Source organism: Equus przewalskii, chromosome 23, assembly GCF_037783145.1.
Source record: "Equus przewalskii isolate Varuska chromosome 23, EquPr2, whole genome shotgun sequence".
Lineage (NCBI taxonomy): Eukaryota > Metazoa > Chordata > Mammalia > Perissodactyla > Equidae > Equus > Equus przewalskii.
In genome coordinates this window covers 13,700,521-13,717,712 of record NC_091853.1, presented here as the reverse complement: position 1 = coordinate 13,717,712, position 17,192 = coordinate 13,700,521, and the positions used below count along the sequence as shown (strand labels likewise).

Below are 17,192 nucleotides of genomic sequence, written 5' to 3'. Positions count from 1 at the left end.
GTACAAGTCTTTCAGTTCAGTTAAATTTATTCCTAGGTATTTTATTCTCTTTTAAGCAATTGTATATGGGATTGTTTTCTTAATTGCTCTTTCTAATAGCTGTTATTGATGTGTAGAAACACAACTAATTTCTGGATATTAATGTTGTATCCTGCATCTTTACTGAATTCATTTATTAGTTCCAACAGTTTTGAGTCTTTAGGGCTTTCTATATTTAGTATCATGTCATCCGCGAGTAGTGACAGTTTTACTTCTTCCTTTTCAATTTGGATGCATTTTACTTCTTTTTCTTGCCTAACTGCTGTGGCTAGGACTTCTAAAAATATGTTGAATAAAAGTGGTGAGAGTGGGCATTTCTATCTTGTTCCTGAAAGCTTTCAGCTTTCCACCATTCAGTATGATGTTGGCTGTGGGTTTGTCATATATGGCCTTTATTATGTGGAGGTACATTTCTTCTGTACCCACTTTGTTGAGAGTTTTTTTAATCATAAACGGATGTTGCATTTTGTCAAATGCTTTTTCTGCATCTACTGAGATATCATATGATTTTTATCCTTCATTTTGTTAATGTGATGTGTCACACTGATGGATTTGTGGGTGTTGAACCATCCCTGCATCCCTAGAATAAGTCCCACTTGATCGTGGTGTGTGATCCTTTTAATTTACTGTTGAATTTGGTTTGTTGAGAATTTTTGTGTCTATGTTCATCAGGGATACTTTTGTGGTGTCTGTCTGCTCTTGGCATCAGGGTAAGGCTGGTCTCATAAAATGAGTTTGGAAGCATTCCTTTTAATTTTTTGAAATAAATTGAGAAGGATAGGTATTAACTCTTCTTTAAATGTTTGGAAGAATTCACCTGTAAAGCTGTCTGGTCCTGGGCTTTTGTTTTTTGGGAGTTCTTAAATTACTAATTCAGTTTCATTACTTATAATCAGTCTATTTGGATTTTCTATTTCTTCATGATTCAATCTTGGAAGGTTGTATGTTTCTAGGAATTTAATCATTTCTTCTAGGTTTTCCAACTTATTGACACAGTCTCTTATGATCCTTTGCATTTCTGTGGTATCAGTTGTAATTTTGCCTCTTTCATTTCTGATTTTATTTGGGCCCCTTTTTTTCTTGATGAGTCTGGCTAAAGGTTTATTGATTTTATTTTCTTTTCAAAGAACCAACTTTTAATTTCACTGATCTTTTCTATCATTTTTTTAGTCTCTATTTCATTTACTTTCACTCTGATCTTTATTATTTCCTTCCTTTTATTAACTTTGGGCTTTGTTCTTTTTCTAGTTCCTTTAGGTGTAAGGTTACATTGTTCGAGACTTTTCTTGTTTTCTGAGGCAGGCCTGTATCGCTATGATCGTCCCTCTTAGATATGATTTGGCTGTCTCCCAGAGATTTTGGAAAGTTGCGTTTCCATTTTCATTTGTCTGAAGGTTTTTTGTTGTTTTTTTTTTTTGAGGAAGATTAGCTCTGAGCTAACTGCTGCCAATCCTCCTCTTTTTGCTGAGGAGGACTGGCCCTGAGCTAACATCCATGCCCATCTTCCTCTACTTTTTATACGTGGGATGCCTACCACAGCATGGTGTGTCAAGCGGTGCCATGTCTGCACCCAGGATCCGAACCGGCGAACCCCGGGCTGCCGAGAAGCAGAACATGCAAACTTAACCATTGCATCACAGGGCCAGCCCCTCAAGGTAGTTTTTAATTTCCTCATTGACCCATTGGTTGTTTAGTAGCATGTTGCTTAGTCTCCACGTGTTTGTATTTTTTCCAGTTTTCTTCTTGTAATTGATTTTTGGTTTCATATCATTGTAGTTGGAAAAAATGTTTGACATGATTTCAATCTTCTTAAATTTATTTAGACTTCTTTTGTGGCCTAACATGTGATCTATTCTGGAGAATGCTCCACGTGCACTTGAAAAGAATGTATTCTGCAGTCTGGGGATGGAATGTTCTGTATATATCTATTAAGTCCATCTGGTTTAATGTGTCCCTTAAGGCCAATGTTTCCTTATTGATTTTTCTGTCTGGATGATCTATCCATTGATGTAGGGATGGTATTAAAATCCCCTACTATTATTCTACTACTGTCAATTTCTTCCTTTATGTCTGCTAATATTTGCTTTATATATTTATGAGATCCTATGTTGGGTGCATAAATGTTTATGAATGTTATATCGTCTTCTTGGATTGACCCCTTTTCATTACGTAACGCCCTTCTTTGTCTTTTGTCACAATCTTTCTTTTAAAGTCTGTTTTGTCTGATATGAGTACTGCTACCCCAGCTTTCTTTTCACTTCCATTTGCATGGAATATCTTTCTCCATTTCTTCACGTTCAGTTTGTGTTTGTCTTTAGATAAGAAGGGAGTCTCTTGCAGACAGCATATAGACGGGTTTTGTTTTTTGACCCATTCAGCCACCCTATGTCCTTCAATTGGAGAATTTAGTCCATTTAAAGTAATTATTGACAGGTATGTACTTACTGCCATTTTGTTAGCTGTTTTCTGGTTGTTTTTGTAGTCCTTCTCTGTTCCTTTCTTCTTCTCTTGTCTTCCCTTATGGTTTGATGGTTTTCTTTATTGTCATGTTTGGGTTGCCTTCTCTTTGTTTTTTGTGTATCTATTTGTAGGTTTTTGGTTTGTAGTTACCATGACATTCATATATATCAACCTCTCTATATAACAGTCTATTTTAAAGTGATAGTCCCTTAAATTTGAATTATTCTAAAAGCACTACATTTTTACTCCCCTCTCAATGTTTTTGATGTCATATTTACATCTTTTTATTTTGTGTATCCCTTAACTACTTACTGAAATTATAGTTGACTTTACTTTTGTCTTTCAACCTTCATACTAGCTTTTTAAGTGGCTGATCATTGCCTTCACTAAACATTTGCCTTTACCAGTGAGATTTTTTTCATTCATGTATATGGCCTTTTCTTTTCCACTTAAAGAAGATGCTTTAACATTCCTTGTAAGGCCAGTTTAGTGGTGATGAACTCCTTCAGATTTTGCTTGTCTGGGAAACTCTTTATCTCTCCTTCAATTTTGAATGATAACCTTGCCAGGTAGAGTTATCTTGGTTGTTAAATTTTCCTTTCAACAGTTTAAATATATCATGCCACTTCCTTCTGGCCTTCAAAGTTTCTACTGAAAACTCAGCTGATCGTCTTATAGGGGTTCCTCATACAGTCATGCACCATTTAACGACAGGGATATGTTCTGAGAAGTGTGTCGTTAGGCAACTTTGTTGTATGAACATCATAGAGTGTACTTATAAAAACCTAGATGGTATAGCCTATACCAACCTAGGCTATATGGTACTAATCATGGTATATGTAGTCTGTCATTGACCAAAACGTTAAGTAGCACATGACTGTATGTGACTTGTCTACCAACTATTTTCAACTACATTGGGAAGGAACGTTTGTATAGAGCATGCAGACACTCTTTCACCACCAGATGGAGTATACACAACAAAAGTTACACTGATTTTAGAACTTGGGGATGAAGGAGAAACTATGTTTAAGATGTTGCTGTGGAAAGTAAAATATATATAGGCTTTTTTAAGACACTGTGAGAGGGGATCAGGGAAACTGAAAGCCAGAAAACAGTATCTATATTTCATCTAATCATGCTTTAGATTACAATTTTTAAAAACCTATATTGAGTCATAGTGCTTATAACCATATTCAATATATGCTATTTTAAGTTGTACGGTATATTGTAATAGAAAGTAACCTAGAGTTCGGAGTCAGCAGTCAGAATCCACGCTTTGCTAAGTTAGTGACCTTAGGTGATACTTAACACAACAAAGCACAACAGTTGCAAAATAAAAGAATTGAGCAAGTTTGGCATTTCCCTAAATGCATTCAGCTGAATTCTAATGCAATAACATGCTGTTTGAAGAAATGATTCTGTGGTCAAATAAATTTGTAAAATACTTCATACTACAGCCTCATCCTCATCCTAAAATAAATAATGTATATTATCATATGGAAAGTGTTGATGAATCCTGGAGGAAAGAAGGTTGTTTCACTCTAAAAGCATTTCTGAAATGTATGGAACCAGAGTTCTTTTATCCTCAGAACACTATGAAACAGCCTATCCCATGAATCAGTATTTCACAAGAAAAGACAGATTTTGGGAAATGCTGGCAAAATGACGTTTAATGTTCCTACCAAAGACCTTGAGAATACTTCTAACCTGTAAGAGAGTTAACTAGGTTAATGATTAAGAAATAATTTCTCCTGGTACTCTCATACTGGAAGTATAAAGTGGCACTACCTTTCTGAAGGGCTATTTGGCAAAGTGCATCCTAATTTTAAACATGGCATATTCTTTGCCCCATATCACACTTCTAGGACTTTCCTTTAAAGGAAAGAACCATCAATTCAATGCAGCAGTGTTTATAATGGAAGAAAAATAGAAAATAACCTAAATGTTGACCAATGGGTAACTAGCTAAATAAATTACAACATATTCAAATAACAGAATAGTAGGTAGTCACCACAAAGAGTAACCCAAATTTACTGACAGAGATAGATATCTGTAACCACCGACAGAATAAAACAGCATGTAAAAAATAACATTGCCTATTTACATATGCCTACAAATTGTCTAGAAGGATTCTTACTAAAAATGTTAACATTTCACACCCATTAGGATCTCTTTTATTAAAAAAGAAAAAAGTGTTGGTGTGGATGTGAGGAAACTGGAACCCTTGTGCATTCCTGGTGGGAAGGGACTATGCCACAGCCGCTATGCAAACAATACGGCAGTTCCTCAAAAAATTAAACATACAAACACAAATTGACATACAAACACAAAGTCCACATCTGGGTGTATACACAAAAGAACTGAAAGCAGGGACTCAAACAGATATTTGTACACAAATGTTCATGGCAACATTATTCACAATAGTCAAAAGGTAGAAACAACTAAAATGTCCATCAACTGTTTAAAGGATAAACAAAATGTGGTATATACACACAACAGAATATTGTTCAGCCTTAAAAAGGACAGACATTCTGATACATACTACAACATGGATGAAACTAGAATACACTATGCTAAACGAAATAAGCCAGAAACAAAAGGATAAATATGATATCACTTAAATGAAGTACCTAGAGTAGTCAAATTCATAGAGATAGAAAGTAGAACAGTGGTTAGCAGGGCTGGGGGAAGGGAGGAATGGAGAATTACTGTTCAAGGGGTACAGAGTTTCATTACGGGATGATGAAAACGTTCAGGAGATAGTGGAGATGGTTGCACAACAATGTGAATGTGCTTAATGGCACTGAACTGTACACTTAAAAATGGTTAAAACAATAAAATTTATTTTGTGTATATTTTACCACAATAAAATTAAATTAAATTAAAAATGTTAACACTGATTACCTCTAGGTGGCGGGATTACAGGTGATATTTTAATTTTTAAATAGCTTTCTATATTTACTGATTTCTCCTCCCCCACTTTTTTTTCAATTCAATGAGCAATTTTTTATAACTAAAAAAAACAATTTTGGAAGCAAAATCATTCCCTAGGGGCCATCTGTGAGTTTAAGAGGTCTTTGCCTAAATTACTGCATCTTCTCACCTCTAGGCCTACAGAGCAAATTATAGCCAAGAGTAAGAGGGGAGCGAAGGGTATTCTCAATCACTCAAAGATACTTAGAGTGCCAGCAACTGTGCTAAGTACACATTATATTTGTTAATTTCATATAAGCTTCAAAATTACCATACAAAGCCTCTATTATCATCTTTATAGATAAGAAAGTTTGAGTATTATATTTAATTACGCTCAGAGATGTACATGATACACTATAAAGTTTTTCAAAAAGCAGTTACAAAACAATATGATTTCAATTCTGCTTTTTTTTTTTAAGGATTTTTTTTTTTCCTTTTTCTCCCCAAAGCCCCCCAGTAGTACATAGTTGTATATTCTTAGTTGCGGGTCCTTCTAGTTCTGGCATGTGGGACGCCACCTCAGCGTGGTTCGATGAGCAGTGCCATGTCCACGCCCAGAATTCGAACCAACAAAACACTGGGCCGCCTGCAGCGGAGCACATGAACTTAACCACTCGGCCATGAGGCCAGCCCCTCAATTCTGTTTTTTAAATAAAGACGTGTGTGTGTGTGCATGGTTTTATGTTTTATTGGAAAAATAAGCACCAAAAATGTTAACAGTAGTTATGTCTGAGCAGAAGGATGAATGGAGATTTACATTTCTTAGACAATTGTTTATCTATGATCCTTATTCTTTTTTCATTGCAAATGTAGTCCTTTTGTACTAAGCAAAAGATGATAATGTTATATATCAAAAGTTATTATAATGATCAATATGAAAGCTAATCACATATTATCATAAAGAAATTCATCTAACTTCTTATGGAATCAAATCATAACTTTAGATCACTATCACAAAATCAATGGTGAGAGAAAAAGTCACCATGTAGAATTCCACTTACACTCTGTCTTTTCCTTTTTTCTTTTCTTTCCTTTAGAAGAAGTAGACGAACGAGACGATGTAGCAGACTGGACCCCTGATGAACGCTGGGAGGTAATATCCACAGAGGAAAGATCACAGGCAGACTTTCTGCTAGAATGGTCCTCTGGAATGCCTACATTGCTGCCACCAATACTGTCAAAGAGTAAATAATAGTGATTAAAGAAATAAAAAGCAGCTAAAACTATAGATATTTTAAAATCTATTTAACCACAAGGAGACTATAACTATAATCAAAGATGCCTTCCACTTTTTTTTTTGTCTTCTTACTACCATAAGCCTGGACTGTTCCCTATGGCTCAATTTATTACTGAGAAAAACCTCAGGGAATTGTTTACTGAAGTGAAACCAATAAAAATGGACAATTCAGACACATAAAAGAAAAAATAAAATGTTGGATACTGGAAAATGTGACCTCAATTTCTACTCAAATTTATAATTTCATACATTATAATTATTTTCCTTCTGATAATCTTATAGGGAAAAATAATTTAATATGTTCTACTTCAACCTAGAAATAAAATGCAATAAATCAGGGATCAACCCAGTGGCATAGCGGTTAAGTTTGCACACTCTGCTTCAGTGGCCCAGGTTCGCCAGTTCAGATCCTGGGCATGGACCTACACACTGTCATCAAGCCATGCTGTGGTGGCATCCCACATAAAAGAACTAGAAGGACTTACAACTAGGATATACAACTATGCACTGGGGCTTTGAGGAGAAAAAAAAAAGAGGAAGATTGGCAACAGATGTTAGCTCAGGACCAATCTTCCTCAACAAAAACAAACAAACAAAAATCAATAAATCATATATATTGGTTGATATTAAATGTCACCAAAATTAAATCCTTCAAGTTTTCATTTAAAAACTTAATCTTTTCTTTAGAGCTCAGAATTTAAAAGCACTATAATTGTAATAATACTTATTTTCATTAGTCCAACTAGATATAACTAATTTTAAAGAGATCATCCAAAAATTTTATGTGGATTATAATTTGTAACGTGCAAATAAAATTATATTAAATGTGAATAATTACAGATTATTTTATATGGTAACAAAACTTAGGGGAGAAATTCTTTCTAGCAAAGTTTGATCCACTTACTAAATGACTGTGCAAGTAATTTAACCTTGGTGCTTCAGTTTCTTCTCTAAAGTAGTGAATAGTAAAAGTAATCCTTATCACATCAGGCTATTAGAAGAATGAGTTCATACAGGTAAAGCCCTCTCAGTCCTCTCAGTGCCTTGCATATTAAGTGCTCAATGAATATTAATATTATAATATTTTCTTTGCAAAATTTTAGATGTTATCCCAATTATTAAAAAAATTAACTCATTACTTGGGATCATAGAGTCAAGAATCTATCTGGTCGTCCTCAATTCTATCACAGACAACCATTTCTTAATCTTCTTACATTAGTATACCACAGGATAGTTTCCTAATACTATCCTCTACTAGGGATTCACAGATTAATTTAACAACTTACATTATGCTTACTATGTGCCAGGTCCTGTTGTAAGTACTTTGCATTTCACTGAATATTCATAACACTCTATGAAGCAGTTACTATTATTTTCCCCATTTTACATAGAAGGAAACTAAGGCACAGGGAGGTTTGGTAATATGCCCAAAGACAAACAACTAACAAGAAGAGACAGGATTTAAACTCAGGCAGTCTGGATCCAGAGCCCATGCTCTTAATAACCACTATGCTATGCAGCCTCTACAAGCATCTTTAAACAAGTAAAATTTGACTAATATTCAGATCACAGTTCTCATTTGTACATTTTTCTCACTCTTCAGATTTGATTCCATATTGTCAACATATTCTTACTTTTGTTCAAGAGATGATTTTTTTTCTGTCAAAGTCCCACTCCCTGGAGAGGAGACAAAATCATCTTCATATGAAACACTGCTTAGAGGGGTTGCGGTGGCATTCAAAGGCCGCAGTGCTGATATTCCTCTTTCCAACCTGTCTTCACTCCCTGTTAAAAGTAATAATTGAGATGCCTTTTAAAACAAAAATTTTAAAAACTACAAGCAAAGTGCTCTACAACAAGAGGATTAACAATGTGGCTCTACAACAAGAGGATTAACAATGTGGATATGGGGACATTTTAGTTTGCTTTTATTAGTGCTACTTTTCAATTTATCCTTATATCTAACAATACATTTTTAACTTTTTATTAGGAAAATTTTCAAACATACATGAAAGTAGAGAGAATTGTATAATGAAACCAATGTATCTATCACCCAGCTTCAACAATTACCAATATATGACCAATCTAGTTTCAATTAAACTTCCTATTCCCCTCATCTCTCACTCCCCTCACAGATTATTTTGAAGCAAATCCCAGATAACATATCATTTCAACTCTAAATATTTCAGTATAATTATAAAATCTTGATTAAAATCTAATAGAAAGATTTAAGAACAAACTCAATTTTCTTATGAAAAAAACAAAGGTGTTGATTTAAAAGCAACTTGCTTTCATCAAAAGAACTTTAAAATCCAAAGAACTTTAAAATTACCACCTATAGAAATAAATGTTAAACAAAAGAGATGAACAGCACATATAGGTCTACACAAGATCATAATGAAGTGGCTAAATAGGAATTCTAGGAAAATGCAGTGTGATATCCAATTAAGCATAAGATGAACAGATGAAATCAATTCATTTGTCAAATAAGTTGCTCACTAAGTAGACTAGAAATTAAAAAGCCACAGCACCAATTGCTGACTTAAGGCTCAGCCTCACTCCAACTTGGAAATTCTAAGGCTCTGTTAGCATAAGACAGATGCAATCCACCTATGGCAGGAAGAACAGAGAAAAGGAATTGAGCTCATCATAGAAAAGGAAAGTTGTGGTGCAGGACCTCAGGGATAATAAGGGAACTTTACAAGCTAATTGTTTCAGGATCCAAATATACAGCTCCATTACTGTTCAAAGTCTGACTGTTTTTCAAATTAGTTTGACAAACAGTGACAGATTTGTTTCTATATTAGAAATGTTACCGTTGCCTCTCTCAATTCTTGACCACTATATTCCCAAGGATTCACAAATCACTGTATTAAGAAATATACTTATTTTCTATCTAAATATATAACTATGCCACAGAAAAACTAGTATGCACTTGATACATACCAATGCTCAACATCACCTATGAATTTCTCTAAATTAGACCAAAATTTTTACAACTACCTATCAACTATTCTTTTATGACAATAACAACTAAAAAATGAAATTAGTCTTTAAGACTAAATTACAATGCTAATTGAAGCTTGCAGATAATTTTAGATTAATTTAGACAATAAGTCTCCCTTATCCTCATAATAATGAAAATTTGTACTTAAGCATTCTCTTGTACAGAATTATGAAATAATTTATCTTAACATACAAATATTAGAAGGCTTATTTTTCTCACCTTTTCCATACAATTGATATGATTTTGTAAAAATATTAATGACACTATGTGGACTTCCCTTTGCCAATTCTTCCCATGGTCCTTTGCTTTGTGTGCCACCTATGTGCCCAAAAAGTGGCAGGAATTTTTCAGCTTCCTTCTGAAACTCTTTGATGGGTTCATAAGTATTTCTTTCTCCAGCACAGAATTCCTTTTCTTTTAAGATTTCTGCTACCTTCAAAGGGGGCTGTCCATTCTGGCCCCCCTCTTCTTCAGACAGACTCCCTTCACTAAGAAGAGGCCCCTCACTGACTGAATCTGTGCTAGAACCAAGAGACACTTTGGCTTTATCTTGAGAACAAGCTTGCATATCAGAGCTAGAAGAGTCAGTCGGCCTCTTACACAACTGTGCCAGCAGCCCTTCTGGTTTGGGACCAGGGGACCTCATTCTGAAGCTTGATATGGCACTATGAGGTCTTATCATCTCCGGAAGCTTTTTAAATTCACTAAGGTTACCTACACCAGGAAGATCATCATCAAAAGTTGCATGAGATACACAGGTTCCCAGCATCTTTTGAATTCGGGCAGAGAAAACATCTTCAGTATCCTCTTTCACAGGCGGACTTAGAGCCTTGGTCCAAGGTCCATCTTCTTGGGGTGTTTGCTGCACATCATATTCAGTGTTCCACACTGACCCATAATTAATGTTAGCCCCAGCTAATTTCTTGGCTTCACTTTCAATCCTGCTGGACAAAGAAGCAGCTGTTGCTTTCAAGGCTTCAATACGATCCAGTTTACTCTTATATTGGCTGGCACTAGGTTTTAACAAGGCATCTGGATGAGGAGCTGGTGAGGTCAGATAAGGTTGAGGTGTAAAAGTTAATGGCCCTGAAGCCATATTTTGATTCTTCCTGGTTGGTAAAACAGATTCAAAATCCTTATGCAAAATTCCTACATGCTCTAGACTCAAGAGATGGGAGAGTAGATTTCCAGCTGTTCCAACAAGAGGCTGTGGTTGAGAATGGTGGACTCGTGGGCTCAATCTGTCAGGCTGCATCCATGTAGGTTCCATCAAGTCCCTTCTGGAAGTAAAAGTCACAATATGTTAGTTAACAGAGTAACTCATAACTAAGCCACCATTTTTTCTTGAAGTTTTGGGTTTTTTCTGAATATAAGAGTAATGCATACTCACTGCAAAAAAAAAAAAAGAGGACAGATGGAGAGGGTAAAACGATAAAGATCACTCATAGTTAAACAATGAGAAACAGGCACTATTAATATTTCATTTAGAATTATATCTTCCCAAACATTTTTCTACATGTACGTTGTGTTTTAGTGCTGTTATTTTCACAAAAATGAAACCTTATCATACATACTGTTTTGCAAACTGCTTTCTTCAACTAAGACATCATAATTTTTAAACTAGTAATTAAAGAGAAGGCATTATAACCTTTAAAAATCTTTGGACAAAATTCTTTACAACATTGGCTCTACTCTTCCCTTTAAAAATAATGTTATATAAAAGAGAAACACTTAAGATTATTAAATATTAATATAGGTATGATATACATTACTCCAACAAATATTTAATAAATGTTGAACATTTATGTTTAACATTGTACATGCTAAAGAAATAAGGGGATTATTACAATCTAGTTCTAAAAAAAATTAATGAACATCAAACACTGAGTACCAATGCAAAACTATGAGTACCAATTATAAATAGATGATACAGGCTAGGGTGTCCATAAAGTCTAGAAACAGAATAAAGATGTCCTAGCTGACATTATATATAATTCATGTATGTTTTCAGACGATGAACACCTGTGTTCACACTATATATATAGTATCCCTTAACATAGAAAGGTTAAAGGCTGATATTAACTATTAAGAAGATCCACAGAAAAAAGTAACATGAGGTTTCATCCTTGGCCTTGTCCAATACTTTTGGATGATAACATGAAAATATGCTTATCAAATCTGCAGATGACAGAAAGTTGGGAGGCACAGCTAACCCAACAAATTATCAAATTATGATTCAAAGTTATTTGGACACGCTACAACCTTAGACCAAACTAGTATGGATAAACAGGAAGTCCTACCAATTAAGTTCAAAAAATCATCTGGAAGAGGGTAATCAGTGTGTTAAGGGAACTGAAAACCATGTCATGCAAAGCTTGGCTGGAGGTTATGTTGTAGCAGTCTTTTATACTGAAGGGCTGCTATGAAAATGGAATGAAGGAAGAAAAGACTAGTGCACACATTCCATGCCACCAAATACAGACTATTACAAATGCAAGGCGTGAGGTTATTTAGGACCAAAACTAAGCTGGCAGCAATGGGAATACAAAGGAAGTTATAAATATAAAAGATATTGTTGAGTTTTCTCATTGAACTCACTGCTGAGTCTGATTTTTTTATCCAAGATCTTTAAATTCAAGTATTTAGAACGCCAATTTTGTGGTAGACACCATGGTGATGGTAGAAGAACAGAAGAAGACAAAAATAGAAAGACTTAATCCAGTTAAGACTTAATCCTTACCCTTTATTTTCTCAAGATCTAGCAAGGAAGAGATTAATAAATAGCTAATGTTGTAAGTACTAATACAAAGATATTTAAAGTTCAACAGGTTGTAGATAGGGAACAATGAACTCTGCTAGCCAAGGAAAGTGACTTTTGAGTTGGATCTTCAAGGTCAGATATGTAACTTGGAGTTTTCCAGGTAACTAGTGCAGAATGATGGGAAATGAAGGGCAAGGCAAAAAAACGCTTGCTTTTACACATGAAATAACTGAGATATGTTAAAACTATTAACAGCAATGGGGAAGCTAAGGAATGAGTAGAGAGAAAGTGGAGGCAATAGGTTAGATAACACAAGTCGGTGAAGTCTGATATTAAAAGAAAGGAGCAGAACATGTGTAAGGTAATAAAGTCCAGGAATGGATTTGTTTATGTGTGGTTTGTTTTTAATATTGGGTAACTTGTTTAGAGTTAGAAGGAAACTCAGGGAAAGGTAAAAATTGAAGACGTGAAGCCAGCAGGATATGTCTGACAACAACAATGGGACTGAGATGAACTGGAAAGTACACCTGTCTAAAGGTATTCAAATTCAAAAAAATTTTTGTTTATTTCTGCTTAAAATTTGAAATGCATTTACAACCTTAAATCATAGGAAACAATTCACTTATTGGGAGGCAGTGTGCAGAGTGGTTAAAAGCACAGGCTTCTGGAATCAGACTGCTTAAGTTCAAATCCACCTCCACCACTAACATTTCGACTTTTGAGAAAGTTAATTCAATTCTAGGCCTCGATTATCTCTTCCGTAAAACAGGAATAACAACCATGCCTAACTTAAGGAATTACAAGAATTAAGTAAAATAATACAAGGAAAGTACCTAGATCAGTGCCTGGAACCTAACAAGTACTCAATAAATGTTAGCTATTTTTATAAGTATTATTATTCTCTATTGGTCAGGGACACCATGGGGTGAGAGGACTGCGTGTATCAAGCCAAAACTGGAAAGTGATTTGATTTTTATTTGTGCATTCTCAAAGAAGAGTTTCAAAATCTTTCTCTTCCCCAAATGGTTATTTTAAAGAATAATTTATAACCATGCAGTCTCAAAAACACCTTAACTTCCATGCATAAAGTTTTTTTTACTTTATTGCAAATGATATATTACAGCAAAAAACTTTTTTTTAAAGAAAATATAAAGTAAAATAGCTCTTGATCACCAAAAGTAAAAGCAAATCCCTTCTTAGTCCTTGTTCATGTGTTCACATGCATATCTAAATATATCTTTTGAGAGGTTAAGATGGATAAACTGGTATGAGCCATATGAAGAAATTCTGAATAGTAACATATAGAAATGCTTTTTGAAAATTATCCACTACAAATACTTTAAAATATTAATTTCACATGATTCATTCATGCAACAAAATTTAACTGTATGTTTACTTTAGAGAAGGCAAGAATGTTTCCAACTGCAGGTGATCCCCAGGAGCTGACGTTTACATTGGCTATTAAAGGACAGCTAAGAGTTGAACGATAGAGCAGGGCATGCAGTAAGGATAGATGTACACCATGCTTAAGTATAAGTATTAAGTGTAAGAAGATATTAACCAATTTCTAAATAAACTTGTTCACACAGAAGGTCAGTCAACAAAATTCACTGAGCATAAACCACTATACTGAATTCCATGGAAAGAGAGAACCTTAAGCATCTTTCATTCTCCCCTTTTTACCTTGCAAGAGGCTGTGAAGGTTCTGACAGAGACATGTCGCTACTGGAAGATGCACTTGGGGGACGTTCCTGCACTTTGTTTTCTTTGTCAGATTCTCCAGATGGTTGATACCCTGGTCTGGTCTAGGAGAAAAGGACATCAAATTTATCTGACTCTCATCACAAAGATATATTCAGGAAGCACATAAGAGACATATTAAGTCACCTGAACTTTACCAAGATTATGAAAGGTAGGGGCTTTTTTCTCTCAAATAAAATCAATTCAAATTTAGTTTGTCTTAAAAACAGCCACTACAATTTAATAGTAAAATTACATCTGAAATCCAACAACGACACCTGATACTAACTGTATAATTTGGAGGAAGTAATACTCTTTCTAAATCTCAGTTTTTTCAAATAATAAGTAGAAATACCAACAGTACCTACCCTTCTTGAGGTTACGAGGATTTACTGACGCTTAAATCTGTAAAACCTTTAAAATAGTATGTGGCACATGACACGTACTCAATCTTATTCTTATTATTCTTAAAAACAGTAGCAGTACTCATAAAATTATTACACTAAAGTAGGATATTCTCTTTTCAGCATAGATCACAAACTAAGCTTTTTATTAACATAATCTAACTTTACTTGCTTAGTAATAAAATGAAAACTAGGCACGATTGTAACTAATAGCAATGATGAGAAGAAAAGAGATCACTAACAATCACTCTAGGAAACCCTAATTGAGGACTTACTTTCAATCATATTTATCAAACTACTCTTCACATAAAATAAATTTCATGAAAGACCATCATTATTACAAATATTGTTTGAGCATATGTCTGAATATTAGGAGCAGTAGGTACTTTTTAAATAGTACAGCAAATAAGTTTTTCCTAACAATGAATTACTGCCCTCTGTATTCTGTCACTCCTACTACCTGTGTTTCCTGGGTAACATGCTGATGAGTCGGCTCTTCGAGCAAGGTCTTTTCTAGTAGCAATGTGGAGTAGGTTTCCTGCAGTCTCCTAGTGGCTGATGGCTCAGGAGGCACACTTTTCACTTTAGCCAAGGCTTCTTTCTGCTTCCGGTAGAGCTCCTGTAATCGTTTGTTCTTCTGCTCAGTGGCCTCCTTTTGAGCCTTCTTCTCTTCATTTTGCTTCCTTTTCCTTTCCTCCTGCTGCCTAACAATGTACTGTCGCACTTCATCTGTGTCATAGTGGCGCTTTTTGGAAGTAACAGGGGGATCTTCATTAGCTGTTATTTTATCAGGCTTTCTTTTTACTGGGCTATGACTCCTAGGAGCTTGTACTGGTGCTGATGACTTCTGATTTTGTGACTCTCCGATCTCTTGCTTTGTAGCCCGAGCTGTAGAATCCAATTGTAGGTCATCAAGAATTCCACGAATTTCAACAGGTAAAAAGTCCTTATTTAAGGCAGGATTTTCTTCCTGTTTATTATCTGGAAGAGATGGAGCTAATTTCTTTATATTATTTTCAGACCGAACTCTACTTCTCGAACGTTCTGAATTTCGTGGAAGATGTCTATGTAACACATCCAGCCTGGGATCAGATTCTGCTCTTCCAATACGACCTCCTGCAAAGTATGAACTGTTAGTGATGTATTAAAATTCTATACTCATTCCTAAGATTTATTGCACTAATGAGAAAATTATGGAATTTCACTTTATCCTAAACTCAAATTCAAATATTCTATAAAGTCTTCTAAAGAATATTAGAGAAAAAAAGAAAAACACCTTTTTTTTTAGCAGTAAGAGAATTTCAATCTTCTGAAAAACTATACTTCCTTGGCATTTTAAAAAAAATGCATCTTTTAATATATCTGAAATAAGCACAGATCTTACTGTTGATGTGAATATTTAACTATTAATAATTACTAATTCTCTCTCATGTGCATATTTAATGTTGCTATTTCTCTCCCTCCCCAGATCCCCAATACAGTTGTTAAAAAACCAACAATGTTAAGCTGCCATAACTTTCCAATGAATAACAGAAAAAATTAAATATATAGAAAACAATCATTTTATCATCTGAATGTTTGTTGATGTGGCTTACTTTTAGACTGAGAATGCACATGAGTTTTTCTACAAGCTAGATGAAAGTGAAGAGGAGCAAATACAAAGTATATATTCACTTCCATATGCCAAATTATAGTTGCAATTCTCTCTCTTACTGAATCCATCCCAGAAGCACAAATTAATTGAGGGAAATTTTGCTACTGAAAAGGAAAGCTGGCCTAGAGGTATTTATATTTCATTTCCCAAAATTAGTGTTCGTGAAAAAGTGACTAGTTATTTCAAATAGATTCAAAATATTTTGAAAAGAGAAAAGCAATGGACTTGAGGGTCAAACTAAAGAGTTGTGGATCCTAGATCACATTTTGCCACCCACAGACTGTACACCCTTGAGAAAAATTACCGCTCTCTCAAGGCCTGTTTCCTAATCTGTCAAATAAAATAACCAACCTTGTGACTCTACCTGCGTTTGTTTATGTAGGGATAAGACATCAGACTTGATTCTGTTAAGGTCCCTAAAGTCTAATAAGATTTGATTAAATGATGTTTTGCTATTCATAATGACAGCTAACTGTAATTAATAAACACAAACATAATTCTTAATAAAGATCACCATAATACTTATTTGCAGAGATTATCCACAGACAAGCCCAACAGAACACTTCCTCCTTTTCAAGCTACACTCACAATTATAAAGCAAAGTCTTAAAGCATTCTCAAAAGAGCATTTTCACCTTTTCTAAGCACTTACACAAGCAACTTTTACTGCTTTTCTCAACAATTTTAATTATTGAGATAATTTAACTTAATAATTAAATCACTCACCAGATTTAGTAGTTCTTTCTCTTCCACTTCTGTCACTTGACGCTGTTCTTCGCTCTTTTTGCTCCATTCTGGGTGCAGGTCCCAGAATCTTCTTTACTAATTTTTGCCCATCTCGCCATGAAGATGTACTTATCAGACGACTGCTACCTAAAATATATATATAGGATTGAATTTAAAACTTAAATTGTAGGT

At 34.6% G+C, this 17,192-nt stretch overlaps 1 protein-coding gene across 4 annotated transcripts in view; it reads right to left on the bottom strand.

The window, feature by feature from the left end:
• The window catches only part of CEP350 (centrosomal protein 350), a 161,053-nt gene that overhangs the window by 92,398 nt on the left and 51,463 nt on the right, over positions 1-17,192 (bottom strand). For all 4 annotated transcript variants that reach the window (XM_070591728.1, XM_070591730.1, XM_070591727.1 and 1 more), the window contains 6 exons: positions 17,001-17,147; positions 15,082-15,737; positions 14,161-14,282; positions 9,936-10,996; positions 8,344-8,494; positions 6,474-6,646 (listed from right to left, as the gene is read on the bottom strand). In XM_070591728.1, the coding sequence (XP_070447829.1) occupies positions 6,474-6,646; positions 8,344-8,494; positions 9,936-10,996; positions 14,161-14,282; positions 15,082-15,737; positions 17,001-17,147 (2,310 nt within the window). The remainder of the gene's footprint in view (positions 1-6,473; positions 6,647-8,343; positions 8,495-9,935; positions 10,997-14,160; positions 14,283-15,081; positions 15,738-17,000; positions 17,148-17,192) is intronic.